The 17005-nt window shown below is 57.4% G+C and overlaps 1 protein-coding gene across 1 annotated transcript in view; it reads right to left on the bottom strand.

Moving 5' to 3' along the window:
- The window catches only part of LOC116937464 (leucine-rich repeat-containing protein 28-like), a 56312-nt gene that overhangs the window by 25175 nt on the left and 14132 nt on the right, over positions 1-17005 (bottom strand). The window contains exons 3-9 of the mRNA XM_076057099.1: positions 16119-16159; positions 13416-13454; positions 11708-11856; positions 8916-9119; positions 4427-4529; positions 2856-2924; positions 631-734 (exon numbers count right to left, since the gene is read on the bottom strand). Of these exons, the coding sequence (XP_075913214.1) occupies positions 631-734; positions 2856-2924; positions 4427-4529; positions 8916-9119; positions 11708-11856; positions 13416-13454; positions 16119-16159 (709 nt within the window). The remainder of the gene's footprint in view (positions 1-630; positions 735-2855; positions 2925-4426; positions 4530-8915; positions 9120-11707; positions 11857-13415; positions 13455-16118; positions 16160-17005) is intronic.

The following is a 17005-nucleotide window of genomic DNA, read 5'->3' as shown; positions in this document are numbered from 1 at the left end:
GGGTGAGTAGGGGGTGAGAAATGGGTGAGTAAGGGGTGAGTAATGGGTGAGTGATGGGTGAGTAGGGGGTGAGTAGGGGGTGAGTAATGGGTGAGTAGGGGGTGAGTAATGGGTGAGTGATGGGTGAGTAGGGGGTGAGTAATGGGTGAGTGATGGGTGAGTAGGGGGTGAGTAATGGGTGAGTAGGGGGTGAGTAGGGGGTGAGTAGTGGGTGAGTGATGGGTGAGTAGGGGGTGAGTAGGGGGTGAGTAGGGGGTGAGTGATGGGTGAGTAGGGGGTGAGTAGGGGGTGAGTAGGGGGTGAGTAGTGGGTGAGTGATGGGTGAGTGATGGGTGAGTAGGGGGTAAGTAGGGGGTGAGTGATGGGTGAGTAGGGGGTGAGTAGGGGGTGAGTAATGGGTGAGTAGGGGGTGAGTAATGGGTGAGTGATGGGTGAGTAGGGGGTGAGTAGGGGGTGAGTAATGGGTGAGTAGGGGGTGAGTAATGGGTGAGTAGGGGGTGAGTAATGGGTGAGTGATGGGTGAGTAGGGGGTGAGTAATGGGTGAGTGATGGGTGAGTAGGGGGTGAGTGATGGGTGAGTAGGGGGTGAGTAGGGGGTGAGTAGGGGGTGAGTGACGTCACTTTATTTACCAGATTCCAGGGTCTCCGGCCACTGAACCCAGACAGGGTGGAGGGCCCTGAGAGCGAGCTCCACGAGGGGGCTCACACGGGAACCCACATGGGGACCCACCCACCTACACACACACACATGATAATAGGGCCCTGAGAGCGAGCTCCACAAGGAGGCCCACCCCCCTACACACAGGGTGGAGGGCCCTGAGAGCGAGCTCCACGAGGGGGCTCACACGGGAACCCACATGGGGACCCACCCACCTACACACACACAGATGATAATAGGGTCCTGAGAGCGAGCTCCGCGAGGGGGCCCACCCCCCTACACACAGGGTGGAGGGCCCTAAGAGCGAGCTCCGCGAGGGGGCCCACACGGGGACTCACACACATACAATGGAGGGCCCTGAGTGTGAGTGGGTGTACAGGTGTGTAGGTGAGTGGGTGTACAGGTGAGTAGGTGAGTAGGTGTATAGGTGAGTAGGTGTATAGGTGAGTAGGTGAGTAGGTGAGTGGGAGAGTGGGTGAGTAGGTGAGTGGGTGTATAGGTGAGTGGGTGTATAGGTGAGTAGGTGAGTGGGAGAGTGGGTGTATAGGTGAGTGGGTGTATAGGTGGGTAGGTGAGTAGGTGAGTGGGTGAGTAAGTGAGTAGGTGAGTGGGTGTATAGGTGAGTGGGTGAGTGGGTGTATAGGTGAGTGGGTGAGTAGGTGAGTGGGCGTATAGGTGAGTGGGTGAGGTGAGTGGGTGTACAGGTGAGTAGGTGAGTAGGTGAGTGGGTGATTAGGTGAGTAGGTGAGTGGGTGTATAGGTGAGTAGGTGAGTGGGTGTATAGGTGAGTAGGTGTATAGGTGAGTGGGTGAGTGAGTGTATAGGTGAGTAGGTGAGTGGGTGTACAGGTGAGTAGGTGAGTGGGTGTACAGGTGAGTAGGTGAGTAGGTGAGTGGGTGAGTAGGTGTATAGGTGAGTAGGTGTATAGGTGAGTAGGTGAGTGGGTGAGTGGGTGAGTAGGTGAGTAGGTGAGTAGGTGTATAGGTGAGTAGGGGAGTGGGTGAGTAGGTGAGTAGGTGAGTGGGTGTATAGATGAGTGTATAGGTGAGTAGGTGAGTGGGTGAGTGGGTGAGTAGGTGAGTGGGTGTATAGGTGAGTAGGTGAGTGGGTGTATAGGTGAGTGGGTGAGTGGGCGAGTAGGTGAGTAGGTGAGTAGGTGTATAGGTGAGTAGGTGAGTGGGTGAGTAGGTGAGTAGGTGAGTGGGTGAGTGGGTGAGTAGGTGAGTAGGTGAGTGGGTGAATAGGTGAGTGTATAGGTGAGTAGGTGAATGGGTGAGTGGGTGAGTGGGTGTATAGGTGAGTAGGTGAGTGGGTGTATAGGTGAGTAGGTGAGTGGGTGAGTGGGCGAGTAGGTGAGTAGGTGTATAGGTGAGTAAGTGAGTGGGTGAGTGGGTGAGTAGGTGAGTGGGTGAGTAGGTGAGTAGGTGAGTGGGTGAGTAGGTGAGTGGGTGAATGGGTGAGTAGGTGTATAGGTGAGTAGGTGAGTGGGTGAGTGGGCGAGTAGGTGAGTAGGTGAGTGGGTGTATAGGTGAGTGTATAGGTGAGTAGGTGAGTGGGTGAGTGGGTGTATAGGTGAGTAGGTGAGTGGGTGTATAGGTGAGTAGGTGAGTGGGTGAGTGGGCGAGTAGGTGAGTAGGTGTATAGGTGAGTAAGTGAGTGGGTGAGTAGGTGAGTGGGTGAGTAGGTGAGTGGGTGAGTAGGTGAGTAGGTGTATAGGTGAGTAGGTGAGTGGGTGAGTAGGTGAGTAGGTGTATAGGTGAGTAGGTGAGTGGGTGAGTGGGTGAGTAGGTGAGTAGGTGAGTGGGTGAATAGGTGAGTGTATAGGTGAGTAGGTGAGTGGGTGAGTGGGTGAGTGGGTGTATAGGTGAGTAGGTGAGTGGGTGTATAGGTGAGTAGGTGAGTGGGTGAGTGGGCAAGTAGGTGAGTAGGTGAGTAGGTGTATAGGTGAGTAAGTGAGTGGGTGAGTAGGTGAGTGGGTGAGTAGGTGAGTGGGTGAGTAGGTGAGTAGGTGAGTGGGTGAGTAGGTGAGTAGGTGTATAGGTGAGTGGGTGAGTAGGTGAGTAGGTGAGTAGGTGAGTAGGTGTATAGGTGAGTAAGTGAGTGGGTGAGTAGGTGTATAGGTGAGTAGGTGAGTGGGTGAGTAGGTGAGTAGGTGAGTAGGTGAGTGAGCGAGTGTGGAGGTGAGCGAGTCGCTCACCTGATCTCGTCCGGGAGACCCGGTGAGCCCAGGGTGACCTCTTTCACCAGGCCAACCTCCGTGCCGCACCTGAGACACAGACACAGGCAAAGGTCCCCCGTGTAGCCCACGCGGCCTCCAGGGGCAAGAGCTGTCAGCACCTGTGTGGGCTGGATGGGGCAGTCTGTGCCAGGCTAGGTGCAGTTGACAACCATGTACATAGTGATAGGGGTAGAAAGGGTGGGTGGGTTGGTGAGCGGGTGATTGAGTTGGTGAGTGGCTGAGAAAGCAGGTGAGTGGGTGATTAAGTGAGTGGGTTGGTGAGGGAGGGAGTGGGTGGATGGGTGAGTGAGTGGGTGAGTGAGCGGGTGGGTGGGTGAGCGGGTGAGTGAGCGGGTGGGTGGGTGAGCGGGTGGGTGGGTGAGTGAGTGGGTGGGTGGGCGAGTTAGCGGGTGAGTGAGTGGGTGAATGGGTGAGTGAGCGGGTGGGTGAGCGAGTGAGTGGGTGAGTGGGTGAGTGAGTGAGTGAGTGGGTGAGTGAGTGAGTGAGTGAGTTTGTGGGTGAGTGAGTGAGTGGGTGAGTGGGTGAGTGAGTGGGTGAGTTGGTGAGTGGGTGAGTGAGTGTGTGAGTGGGTGAGTGGGTGAGTGGGTGAGTGAGTGGGTGAGTGGGTGAGTGAGTGAGTGGGTGAGTGAGTGGGTGAGTGGGTGAGTGAGTGGGTGGGTGAGTGGGTGAGTGAGTGAGTGAGTGGGTGAGTGAGTGGGTGAGTGGGTGAGTGGGTGAGTGAGTGAGTGAGTGGGTGGGTGAGTGGGTGAGTGAGTGAGTGGGTGAGTGAGTGGGTGAGTGGATGAGTGAGTGGGTGAGTGGGTGAGTGAGTGGGTGAGTGGGTGAGTGAGTGGGTGAGTGGGTGAGTGAGTGGGTGAGTGGGTGAGTGGGTGGGTGAGTGGGTGAGTGAGTGAGTGAGTGGGTGAGTGAGTGAGTGTGAGTGGGTGAGTGAGTGTGAGTGGGTGAGTGAGTGGGTGAGTGGGTGAGTGAGTGTGTTGGTGAGTGGGTGAGTGAGTGAGTGAGTGGGTGAGTGGGTGAGTGGGTGAGTGAGTGGGTAAGTGAGTGAGTGAGTAAGTGGGTGAGTGAGTGGGTGGGTGAGTGAGTGGGTGAGTGAGTGGGTGAGTGAGTGAGTGAGTGGGTGAGTGAGTCGGTGAGTGAGTGGGTGAGTGGGTGAGTGAGTGGGTGAGTGAGTGAGTGGGTGAGTGCGTGAGTGAGTGAGTGGGTGAGTGAGTGCGTTGGTGAGTGAGTGGGTGAGTGAGTGAGTGAGTGGGTGAGTGAGTGAGTGAGTGGGTGAGTGAGTGGGTGAGTGAGTGGGTGAGTGGGTGAGTGAGTGAGTGGGTGAGTGAGTGAGTGTGTTGGTGAGTGAGTGAGTGAGTGGGTGAGTGAGTGGGTGAGTGAGTGATTGGGTGAGTGGGTGAGTGGGTGAGTGAGTGGGTGAGTGGGTGAGTGAGTGGGTGAGTGAGTGGGTGAGTGAGTGAGTGATTTGGTGAATGGGTGAGTGAGTGAGTGGGTGAGTGGGTGAGTGGGTGAGTGGGTGAGTGCACGCTTACCCCACACATCCCAGGGTGAGGTTGTGTAGCCAGCAGGGCAGGAGTGAGAGATTTGGGTTCTCATCCACAAACAGCAGCTGCAGTTTCCCAGAGCGGCCCAGATCTACAAAGACAAAGATCCCCCATGTAGCTTTAACAGACTGTAGGGGGCAAGTGCAGTACAGCACACGAGGGGGTGGGTGGCCAGCACCATGCCTGACTCACGCACGCACAAACACGCACAGACACACAACAACAACAACAACCGCCATCCGCCACTAAGTGGTGGTGACGTCTCCAAGACGCTTGTGCCAGGCTAGGTGCACCCTGAGGCCACGTGAAGTGTCAAACGCCCGCTGGCAGGAGGTCACGGGACAGACCCAGGTGCCACGGGTCGACTGACTGAGATGACTGAGATGACTCTTTAGTTTTTTCAGTAAAGTCACGTAGAAATAATAAAAAATAAAATTATATAATAGCATACGACGTTTCGATTGCAACACAAGCAATCATCATCAGGTACAGAATTAACACAGACACATCAGGGGACACAGAGATGTGTCTGTGTTAATTCTGTACCTGATGATGATTGCATGTGTTGCAATCGAAACGTCATATGCTATTATATAATTTTATTTTTTATTATTTCTACGTGACTTTACCGAAAAAAACTAAGAATAATTCCTGCAGTCACGAAAGCACCTAATCAAGTATGACTGAGATGACTGAGATGACTGGCTGATGCACCACCTGTGCCCCCTACTGTGCCAACTTGCTGTGCTTTAGCCACCCGGCGCTCCGCTCGTTGTTGTGAGCGTCGCTCCTCCACCCTCCGTTGTTGTTGGAGGGCGACTGCCTCCAACTGCCCAGTAGAGTCCTTCACGAGCCTCCTCCACAGAGGCCGTTATTGACACCGCTGGTACCAGTCATCGGCAAGTCCACTCAGCTCCACGTCCTCCTGTACCACATCACTCCATCTCTTCTCTAGCCCATGCCGCGCCCGTTTAGCCCCCTCAATCCGGCCGAACAAAAGTTGTTTCGGCATGCGGTGGCTGGGCATGCGTGCTACATGACCCAGCCATCGCAGCCTTGCCCGCCGGAGGAGCTCACCGATGAGACCTTGCCCAGATCTTTCAAGAATTTGTGAGCTCCTCACACAATCCAGTCTGGTTAAACCCAGGATGGATCGTAGGCAGGCCAGCCTAAATGTTTCTAACCGGCGAAGATGCTCCATTAAGGGGGTCCACGTTTCGCAAGTGTATAGAAGAGAGGGAATGACCGTGGCCGAGAAGACCTGAAGCTTAGTGCGGAGCGACAGACCAGGTAGCTTCCACACAGCATTACGCAACCGATGAAAAATATTGCCGCTCGACTGATTCGGAGTGAGACCTCTGCTGTTAAACTGGAGCCGGTCATAAGCACACTGCCCAGGTATGGGAAACTCTCCACTCTCTCCACAACTGCTCCATCACCGAGTTGTGAGGGTGGAGTGTCCAATGGTACAAAATACCCAGGCAGGTGCTTAGTTTTGGTGGGGCTGATGGTAAGGTCCCATCTCTTAGTGGCACGCTCCAGTCTCAGCAGCAGCGTCTCCAACTCCTCCTCTGAATGAGCAGCTATTACCAAATCATCGGCATAGATAACGTGGTTGAGCAATAGGGAGCCATCCCTTGACCGCACCCGGGCATCGATCAGCCTCCCATTATATCTGTACCATATGGAGATTCCCCCGGTACAGCTATTGATGGCTTCACGAACTACGTGGTCAAAATAGATGTTAAATAATGTGGGAGCCAGAGGACATCCCTGTCGCGCCCCAAGGTGTAAAGGGAATGGCTCTGACTCCCAGCCACGTAGTTTTACCCGGGCCCGCTCACCATCATGAAAGTCCTTAATGATCGTGAGCAGAGGGTCAGGTACTCCAAAAGCACGAAGAACAACCCAGAGCCCAGGCCAACTGATGGTATCATAGGCCTTGACCAGGTCAATAAAGCAGAGATGTAGGTCTTGCTGGAATTCCCTACACCTCTGCTGTAGCAGACGGACAGAAAATATGGCATCTGTGCAGGACCGCCCTTTCCTGAAACCGCATTGGGGCTCCGCAAGCCTCTCCTCAGCGTGCCTGGCAAGGCGATGCTGAATAATCCTTGCCAGGACCTTTCCCGGCACACTGAGGAGTGAGATGCCCCTGTAGTTGTTACAGTCTGTGCGGTCTCCCTTCTTAAAGAGGGCATATAGGGCAGTCTGTGCACAAACGCCACCCTCCCTCAGCATTTCGCTTGGGAGATCATCTCCGCCCCCTGCCTTTCCTGGTCTCAGACTCCGGATCGCCTTCAGTACTTCCTCAACAGATGGCACTTTAGCCAGCCACTCACAGGGGGTGACTTCTTCCAATATTTGAGGCACCGCAGCCTCAGCAGGGTCATCCTCACTTTGTGCCACGATGTTTTCCTGGCTGAGGGATTTTCCCTCCCCCAGGACCTCACAGAAATGCTCAGCAAATCTGCAAACCTGTTCCTGGGGGTCGGAGATTGGATCACCGTTTTTTCCCCCAATTATGGTAATAGGTGGGACGCTGCAGGTTACTTTTTTGATGGAGTTAAATAGAGATTTGTGATTACGGGCCACTGAGGCAGACTCCATCTCCTCAGCAACCCGCAACCACCACCCATCCTTGCAGTGCCTCATGGCTCTCCGAACCTCCGAGCGAAGGCTGCGGTAAGCCTCCTCATTTTCTGACGTGGGATTCTGTAGCCGATGACAGTGGGCCTGTCGCTTTTTCTCAACCATCCTGAACACCTCCTCTGTCAGCCAGGGGCTTTGGGGATGTCTGGACCGTGTATCCAAAGCAGCCATTGCAGCTGCATGAGTCACAGTCCTAAACCTCGCCCATTTACCCTCGACATCAGGAGGAGTGGGGGACGATGCCAATCCCAGCCGCAAGCGATGATGAAATTCTCGCTTGCAGCTTTCATCAGATAACTGAGACCAGGCCACTTTAGGTTGGAATGAGGTCCTGGGTGTACACCCACCACCGGAGTGGAAGAATGGCAGGCGCATCTTACAGATGACTAGTCGATGGTCAGAGGGCAGATCAGCTCCACGGTAGGTCCTGGTGTCAAGGACATGGGCTCGCATCCGCTGGTCCGTCACTATATAGTCCAGCAGATGTTCTTGCTTGGACCTGGCATGCATCCATGATGTTGTGCGGATGCGCCGATGGTGGAACAGCGTGTTGGTAATTACAAGCCCATGGGCTGCACAAAAATCTAGCAGCCTCCTACCGTTGTTATTGAGCTGATCTGGCCCATGCCCTCGAATCACTCCAGACCAGGTGCCAGCATCATGACCAACTCGGGCATTGAAGTCACCCAACAAGATGACTATCCCTAGGGGCCACTTTAGCCAGCACCTGTGACAGGAGGTCATAGAAGGCATCTGGCTCATCGGCTTTGCCTGCATCCCTCCACGGATGTTCTTCTTCGGTGGGGGCATAAGTAACCACGACCACCACTCCTCGCCTCCAGTTGATGGGAAGGTGAGCCCAAAGTAACCTGGGGCTTACAGCTTCCCACACCTCACAGCCACACCCTGTTGTTTGACAGTCTGCTGCCCCGAGTAGAGGACTGTCCACCCCTCATGGTGGCAGGAGCCAGAACCGGTCCACCGGACCTCCTGAATGCCACAAAGATCCAGGCGGTACCGGTCCAGCTACCGACAGAGGAGTGGCAGCCTCTCCTCCGCAGTGAGCGTTGAAACATTCCACGTGGCCACACGAAGTGGCTTTTCGTTGTTTCTGGAGGAGCCCCGAGGGTAGATATTCAATCTCCTGGCTCCACCAATTGGGGTTTGGCCAGGAGACGTCATAGACGCCTGTCCCCCCGGGGCCTCCGGCACAAGCTTATTAGTTACGCACACACACACGCACACACACGCGCACACACACACACGCACACACACACGTGCACACACACGCGCACACACACGCGCACACACACGCGCGCACAAGCGCACACACACACACGCACACACACGCACACACACACACACACACACGCACACACTATGCACACACACGCGCACACACGTACACACACGCGCACACACACACACACGCACACACTATGCACACACACGTACACACACGCACACACACGTACACACATGCACACACACGTACACATACGGACACGCACACACACGCACGCACACACTATGCACATACACGCGCACACACACGCACACACACACGTACACACACGCACACACACGTACACACACACACACACGTACACACACGCACACACACGCGCACATACACACACGCACACACACGCACGCACACACTATGCACACACACGTACACGCACACATGCACACACACGTACACACACTATGCACACACACGTACACGCACGCACACACTATGCACACACACGTGCACATACACACGCACACGCGCGTGCGGCCGCGCCCCGTCGTCCGGTGCCAGGCTAGGTGCGCGCCTAACCCATGGGCAGCGACCGCAGGCGGTTGTCGGCGGCGGTGACCTCGGCGAGCGCCGGGAGGCGGCAGAGCGCGCGGGGCAGGGAGAGAAGTCGGTTCGAGTCCAGGCCCAGGTGGCAGAGCGAGGCCGGGAGCGACGACGCCGGCAGCCACGACAACGCGTTGCCCGCCACCTGCAGCGTGCGCAGGCGTGGCAGGAGGCCCAGCGCTGAGCGGGGGAGACACGGGGAGACACGGGGGGAGACACGGGGAGAGACACGGGAAGGGAGACACGGGGAGACACGGGGAGACACGGGAAGGGAGACACGGGAAGGGAGACACGGGGAGACACGGGGGAGAGGGGGAGACACGGGGAGAGACACGGGAAGACACGGGAAGGGAGACACGGGAAGGGAGACACGGGGGGAGACACGGGGAGACACGGGGAGACACGGGGAGACACGGGGAGAGGGGGAGAGACACGGGGAGACACGGGGGAGAGGGGGAGACACGGGGGGACACGGGGAGAGACACGGGGGAGAGGGGGAGACACGGGGAGACACGGGGAGACACGGGGAGAGACACGGGGGAGAGGGGGAGAGACGGGGAGACACGGGGAGAGACACAGGGAGAGACACGGGGAGACACAGGGAGAGACACGGGAAGGGAGACACGGGGAGAGACACGGGGAGAGACACGGGAAGGGAGACACGGGGAGACACGGGGAGACACGGGGAGACACGGGGAGAGGGGGAGAGACACGGGGAGACACGGGGGAGAGGGGGAGACACGGGGGGACACGGGGAGAGACACGGGGGAGAGGGGGAGACACGGGGAGACACGGGGAGACACGGGGAGAGACACGGGGGAGAGGGGGAGAGACGGGGAGACACGGGGAGAGACACAGGGAGAGACACGGGGAGACACAGGGAGAGACACGGGAAGGGAGACACGGGGAGAGACACGGGGAGAGACACGGGAAGGGAGACACGGGGAGACACGGGGAGACACGGGGAGACACAGGGAGAGACACGGGAAGGGAGACACGGGGAGACACGGGGAGGGACACGGGGAGAGGGGGAGACACGGGGAGAGACACGGGGAGACACGGGGAGAGGGGGAGAGACACGGGGGAGAGACACGGGAAGACACGGGGAGGGAGACACGGGGAGACACGGGGAGACACGAGGAGAGACACGGGGGAGAGGGGGAGACACGGGGAGACACGGGGAGACACGGGGGAGAGGGGGAGAGACACCGGGGAGAGACACGGGAAGACACGGGGAGGGAGACACGGGGAGACACGGGGAGACACGGGGAGACACGGGGAGAGACACGGGGGAGAGGGGGAGACACGGGGAGACACGGGGAGACACGGGGAGGGAGACACGGGGAGACACGGGAAGGGAGACACGGGGGAGAGGGGGAGAGGGGGAGAGACACGGGGGAGAGGGGGAGAGACGGGGAGACACGGGGAGACACAGGGAGACGCGGGGAGACACGGGGAGGGACGGGGGAGAGGGGGAGAGACGGGGAGACACGGGGAGGGACACGGGGAGGGACACGGGGAGACACGGGGAGAGACACGGGGAGACACGGGAAGGGAGACACGGGAAGGGAGACACGGGGAGACACGGGGAGACACGGGGAGAGACACGGGAAGGGAGACACAGGGAGACACAGGGAGACACGGGGAGACACGGGAAGGGAGACACGGGAAGGGGAGACACGGGGAGACACGGGGAGAGACACGGGAAGGGAGACACGGGGAGACACAGGGAGACACGGGGAGATACGGGGGAGAGACACGGGGAGACACGGGAAGGGAGACACGGGAAGGGAGACACGGGGAGGGACACGGGGAGACACGGGGAGACACGGGGAGGGACACGGGGAGACACGGGGAGACACGGGGAGACACGGGAAGGGAGACACGGGAAGGGAGACACGGGAAGGGAGACACGGGGAGACACGGGGAGACACGGGGAGGGACACAGGGAGACACGGGGAGACACGGGAAGGGAGACACGGGGAGACACGGGGAGACACGGGGAGACACGGGGGGAGACACGGGGAGAGACACGGGAAGGGAGACACGGGGAGACACGGGAGAGACACGGGAAGGGAGACACGGGAAGGGAGACACGGGGAGACACGGGAAGGGAGACACGGGGAGAGACACGGGAAGGGAGACACGGGAAGGGAGACACGGGGAGACACGGGGAGACACGGGAAGGGAGACACGGGAAGGGAGACACGGGGAGACACGGGGAGACACGGGGAAACACGGGAGAGACACGGGGAGACACGGGGAGACACGGGGAGACACGGGGAGGGAGACACGGGAAGGGAGACACGGGGAGACACGGGGAGGGACACGGGGGAGACACGGGAAGGGAGACACGGGGAGACACGGGGGAGGGACACGGGGAGACACGGGAGAGACACGGGGAGGGACACGGGGAGAGACAGAGAGACACGGGGAGACACGGGGAGGGACACGGGGAGAGACAGAGAGACACGGGGAGAGACAGAGAGACACGGGGAGACACGGGGAGAGACAGAGAGACATGGGGGGACACACGGGGAGGGACACGGGGGATGAAAAATGGGGGAGAGAGGGTGAGTGGGTGAGTGAGTGAGTGAGTGGGTGAGTGAGTGAGTGACTGAGTGAGTGGGTGAGTGGGTGAGTGGGTGTGTGGGTGGGTGAGTGGGTGAGTGACTAAGTGACTAAGTGGGTGGGTGACTGAATGAGTGAGTGACTGAGTGTGTGAGTGGTGAGTGGGTGAGTGGATGGGTGGGTAGCGAGTCACTCACTGGTGGGGAGCTGCTGCAGGTGGTTGTGGGTGAGGCGCAGTGTGGTGAGGGAACTGAGTTGCCCCAGGGAGGTGGGGAGCGAGGTGAGGCGGTTCCCACTCACGTCCAGCACGCGTAGACATGGCAGGGAGCCTAGGGCTGGGTCACGGGGTTACGAGGTCACTCACCTACCCACACACCCACCAACTCACCCACCCAACAACTCACCCACCCCACCCTCACCCACCACCACCCACTCACCCACCCATTCACCTACCCACTCACCCACCCATTCACCCACTCACTCACCAATTCACCAACTCACCCACCCACTCACCAGCTCACCCACCTACTCACCAACTCACCCACCCACTCACCAACTCACCCACCCTCCAACCCACTCACCCAACAACTCACCAACTCACCCACCCACTCACTCACCCACCCACTCACCCACCCACTCACCCACCCATTCACCCACCCACTCACCCACCCACTCACCCACCCATTCACCCACCCACTCACCCACCCACTCACCAACTCATCAACTCACCCACCCACTCATCCACTCACCCACCCACTCACCCACCCTCTCACCCACCCACTCACCCACCCACTCAGCCACCCACTCACCCACCCACTCACCCACTCACCAACTCATCAACTCAACCACCCACTCACCCACCCATTCACCCACCCACTCACCCACCCACTCACCTACCCACTCACCCACCCATTCACCCACCCACTCACCCACTCACCCACCCACTCACCAACTCATCAACTCAACCACCCACTCACCCACCCACTCACCCACCCACTCACCCACCCACCCACCCACTCACCCACCCACTCACCCACCCACTCACCAACTCACCCAACCACTCACTTACCCACCCACTCACCCACCCACTCACCCATTCACCCACCCACTCACCCACCCACTCACCAACTCACCCACCCACTCACCCACCCACCTCACCCACCCGATCACCAACTCATCAACTCAACCACCCACTCACCCACCTACTCACCCACCCACTCACCAACTCACCAACTCACCCACCCACTCACTCACTCACCCACCCACTCACCCACCCACTCACCCACTCACCCACCCATTCACCCACCCACCCACCCACTCACCCACCCACTCACCCACCCACTCACCAACTCACCCACCCACTCACCCACCCACCTCTCCCACCCGATCACCAACTCACCCACCCACTCACCAACTCACCCACCCACCCACTCACCCCCCAACCACCCACCCACCCACCAACTCACCCACCCACCAACTCAACCACCCACCCACCTCACTCACCAACTCACCCACCCACCCACCCACTCACCCACCCACTCACCCACCCACTCACCAACTCACCCACCCACTCACCCACCCACCTCTCCCACCCGATCACCAACTCACCCACCCACTCACCAACTCACCCACCCACCCACTCACCCCCCAACCACCCACCCACCCACCAACTCACCCACCCACCAACTCAACCACCCACCCACCTCACTCACCAACTCACCCACCCACCCACCCCACCCCACCACTCACCCCACCCACTCACCCCACCCCACCCACTCACCCCACCCACCCACTCACCCCACCCACTCACCCCACCCACTCACCCACCCCACCCCACCCACTCACCCCACCCACCCACTCACCCCACCCACTCACCCCACCCACTCACCCCACCCACCCGCTCACCATTGGGGGAGGGTCAGCAGGTTGTTGGAGTGGAGGTATCTGTGGAGGGAATGGAAACAGCATCAGTCAGGAGTCGGGTCGTGGCCAGCCAGCCAGGCAGTGACCTCTCAGAGTCTCAAGGCTCCTTTCCAGGAGGGTCCTGCCAGGCGTGGCTCACAGCCGGGGCGGTAGCGACGCTGCTGCTGTGGGAATGTGGCTCCGGCTCAATGGCAGTTCCACAGCGTCTGGAGGTTGAGCTATGTGAGGAGCAAACCCACTGCAGGAGAGGGGGAGGGATATAAACTCCACTCTCACACTGTGAAGGTCACTCAGTCACTCACTCACTCAGTCAGTTACACTCAGTCACTCAGTCACTCACACTCAGTCAGTCAGTCACTCAGTCAGTCACTCAGTCAGTTACAGTCAGTTACACTCAGTCACTCAGTCAGTCAGTCACTCACTCAGTCAGTCAGTCAGTAAGTCACTCAGTCAGTCACTCAGTCACTCACTCAGTCAGTTACACTCAGCCACTTAGTCACTCAGTCAGTCACTCAGTCACTCACTCAGTCAGTTACACTCAGCCACTCAGTCAGTCACCCAGTCACTCACTCAGTCAGTTACACTCAGTCACTCAGTCAGTCAGTCACTCAGTCAGTCACTCAGTCAGTAAGTCACTCAGTCAGTCACTCAGTCACTCACTCAGTCAGTTACACTCAGCCAATTAGTCACTCAGTCAGTCACTCAGTCACTCACTCAGTCAGTTACACTCAGTCACTCACTCACTCACTCAGTCAGTCAGTCACTCAGTCAGTCAGTCAAGTCACTCAGTCAGTCACTCACTCAGTCACTCACTCAGTCAGTCAATTACACTCACTCAGTCACACTCAGTCAGTCACTCAGCCAGTCACTCACTCAGTCAGTCAATTACACTCACTCAGTCACACTCAGTCAGTCACTCAGTCACTCACTCAGTCACTCACACTCAGTCAGTCACTCAGTCACTCAGTCAGTTACACTCAGCCACTCAGCCACTTAGTCACTCAGTCAGTCACTCAGTCACTCACTCAGTCAGTCAGTTACACTCAGTCAGTCACTCACTCACTCAGTCACTCACTCAGTCACTCATTCAGTCAGTCAATTACACTCACTCAGTCACACTCAGTCAGTCACTCAGCCAGTCAATCAGTTAGTCACTCAGTCACTCACACTCAGTCAGTAACTCACTCACTCAGTCAGTCACTCAGTAACTCACTCAGTCAGTAACTCAATCAGTCACTCAGTCACTCACTCAGTCAGTTACACTCACTCAGTCACAATCACTCAGTCACTCAGACACTTAGTCACTCAGTCAGTCAGTCACTCACTCAGTCAGTCAATTACACTCACTCAGTCACACTCAGTCAGTCACTCAGCCAGTCACTCAGTCAGTCACTCAGTCACTCACACTCAGTCAGTCACTCAGTCAGTCACTCAGTCAGTCACTCAGTCAGTCACTCACTCAGTCACAATCACTCAGTCACTCACTCAGTCAGTCAGTCACTCACTCAGTCACTCAGTCAGTCACTCAGTAACTCACTCAGTCACTCAGTTACACTCACTCAGTCACACTCAGTCAGTCACTCAGTCAGTTACTCAGTCAGTCACTCAGTCACTCAGTCAGTCACACTCACTCAGTCAGTCACACTCAATCACTCGGTCAGTCACTCATTCAGTCACTCACTCAGTCAGTCACTCAGTCACTCAGTCACTCACTCAGTCAGTCACTCAGTCAGTCAGTCACTCACTCAGTCAGTCATTCACTCAGTCAGTCACTCAGTCACTCAGTCAGTCAGTCACTCAGTCAGTCACCCAGTCACTCACTCAGTCACACTCAGTCACTCACTCAGTCACTCAGTCAGTCAGTCACTCAGTCAGTCACTCAGTCAGTCACTCACACTTAGTCACTCAGTCAGTCACACTCAGTCAGTCACTCAGTCATTCAGTCAGTCACTCACTCAGTCAGTCACACTTAGTCAGTCACACTTAGTCAGACACACTCACTGTGTGTGTGTGTCTGTGTGTGTCTCTCTGTCTGTGTGTGTGTGTCAGTGTGTGTCTCTCTGTGTCTGTGTGCGTGTGTGTGTGTCAGTGTGCGTGTGTGTCTCTCTGTGTCTGTGTCTCTCTGTGTCTGTGTGTGTCTGTGTGTCTCTCTGTGTCTCTGTGTGTGTCAGTGTGTGTCTCTGTATGTCAGTGTATGTCTGTGTGTCTGTGTCTCTGTGTGTGTCAGTGTGCGTCTCTCTGTGTCTGTGGGTGTGTCTCTGTGTGTGTGTCAGTGTGTGTGTCTCTCCGAGTCAGTGTCTGTGTGTGTGTGTCAGTGTGTGTCTCTCTGTGTCTGTGGGTGTGTCTCTGTGTGTGTGTCAGTGTGTGTGTCTCTCTGAGTCAGTGTCTGTGTGTGTGTGTCAGTGTGTATCTCTCTCTGTGTCTGTGGGTGTGTGTGTGTGTGTCAGTGTGGGTCTGTGTGTCAGTGTGTGTCTGTGTGTCAGTGTGTATCTCTCTCTGTGTCTGTGTCTCTGTGTGTGTCAGTGTGTATCTCTCTCTGTGTCTGTGGGTGTGTCTGTGTGTGTGTGTCAGTGTGTATCTCTCTCTGTGTCTGTGGGTGTGTCTCTGTGTGTGTGTCAGTGTGTGTGTCTCTCTGAGTCAGTGTCTCTGTGTGTGTGTCAGTGTGTGTCTCTCTGTGTCTCTTACAATTCAGCCAAGTTTGGGAGATTCTTTCCGAAGTTTTCTGGCTGCAACACACAGACAAAGGTCCCCCGTGTAGCCCACATCAACTGCTGGAGCAAGTGCATGGTGACCGGCACCACACCCAGCCGCCTCTGTCTCCCCAATGCCGATGGTTTACACAACGCACGGGTTACCTGCTTCAGGTATTCTCCGTCACTGATGTTGGCCGTGAGAGGGAATCAAACTCGGGTCGCCAGGTTCGCAGCGCTGCGCGCTAAACACGCTCAATCACTCCCCAGAGACACACAACAACAACAACCGCCATTCGCCACTAGTAGGCGGTGACGTCACCACGACGCTTGTGCCAGGCTATGTGCACCCTGAGGCCACGTGAAGTGTCGAACGCCCCGCTGGCAGGAGGTCACGGGGCAGACCCAGGTGCCACGGGTCGACTGACTGAGATGACTGGCTGATGCACCACCTGTGCCCCCTACTGTGCCAACCTGCTGTGCTTTAGCCACCCGGCGCTCCGCTCGTTGTTGTGAGCGTCGCTCCTCCGCCCTCCGTTGTTGTTGGAGGGCAAATGCCTCCAACTGCCCAGTAGCGTCCTTCACGAGCCTCCTCCACAGAGGCCGATCTTGACACCGCTGGTACCGGTCACTGGCAAGTCCACTCAGCTCCACGTCCTCCTGTACCACATCACTCCATCTCTTCTATAGCCCATGCTGCGCCCGTTTAGCCCCCTCTATCCGGCCGAATAAAAGCTGTTTCGGCATGCGGTGGCTGGGCATGCGGGCTACATGACCCAGCCACCGTATGCCTTGCCTGCCGGAGGAGCTCACTGATGGGACCTTGCCCAGATCTTTCAAGGATTTGTGAGCTCCTCACACAATCCAGCCTGCAGGTTGAAC

This window comes from Petromyzon marinus, chromosome 79 (assembly GCF_048934315.1).
Source record: "Petromyzon marinus isolate PM22_M1 ecotype Great Lakes invasive population chromosome 79, UKy_Petmar_22M1.pri1.0, whole genome shotgun sequence".
In the NCBI taxonomy this organism is placed as follows: Eukaryota; Metazoa; Chordata; class Hyperoartia; order Petromyzontiformes; family Petromyzontidae; genus Petromyzon; species Petromyzon marinus.
This window is presented reverse-complemented; position numbering and strand designations above follow the sequence as displayed.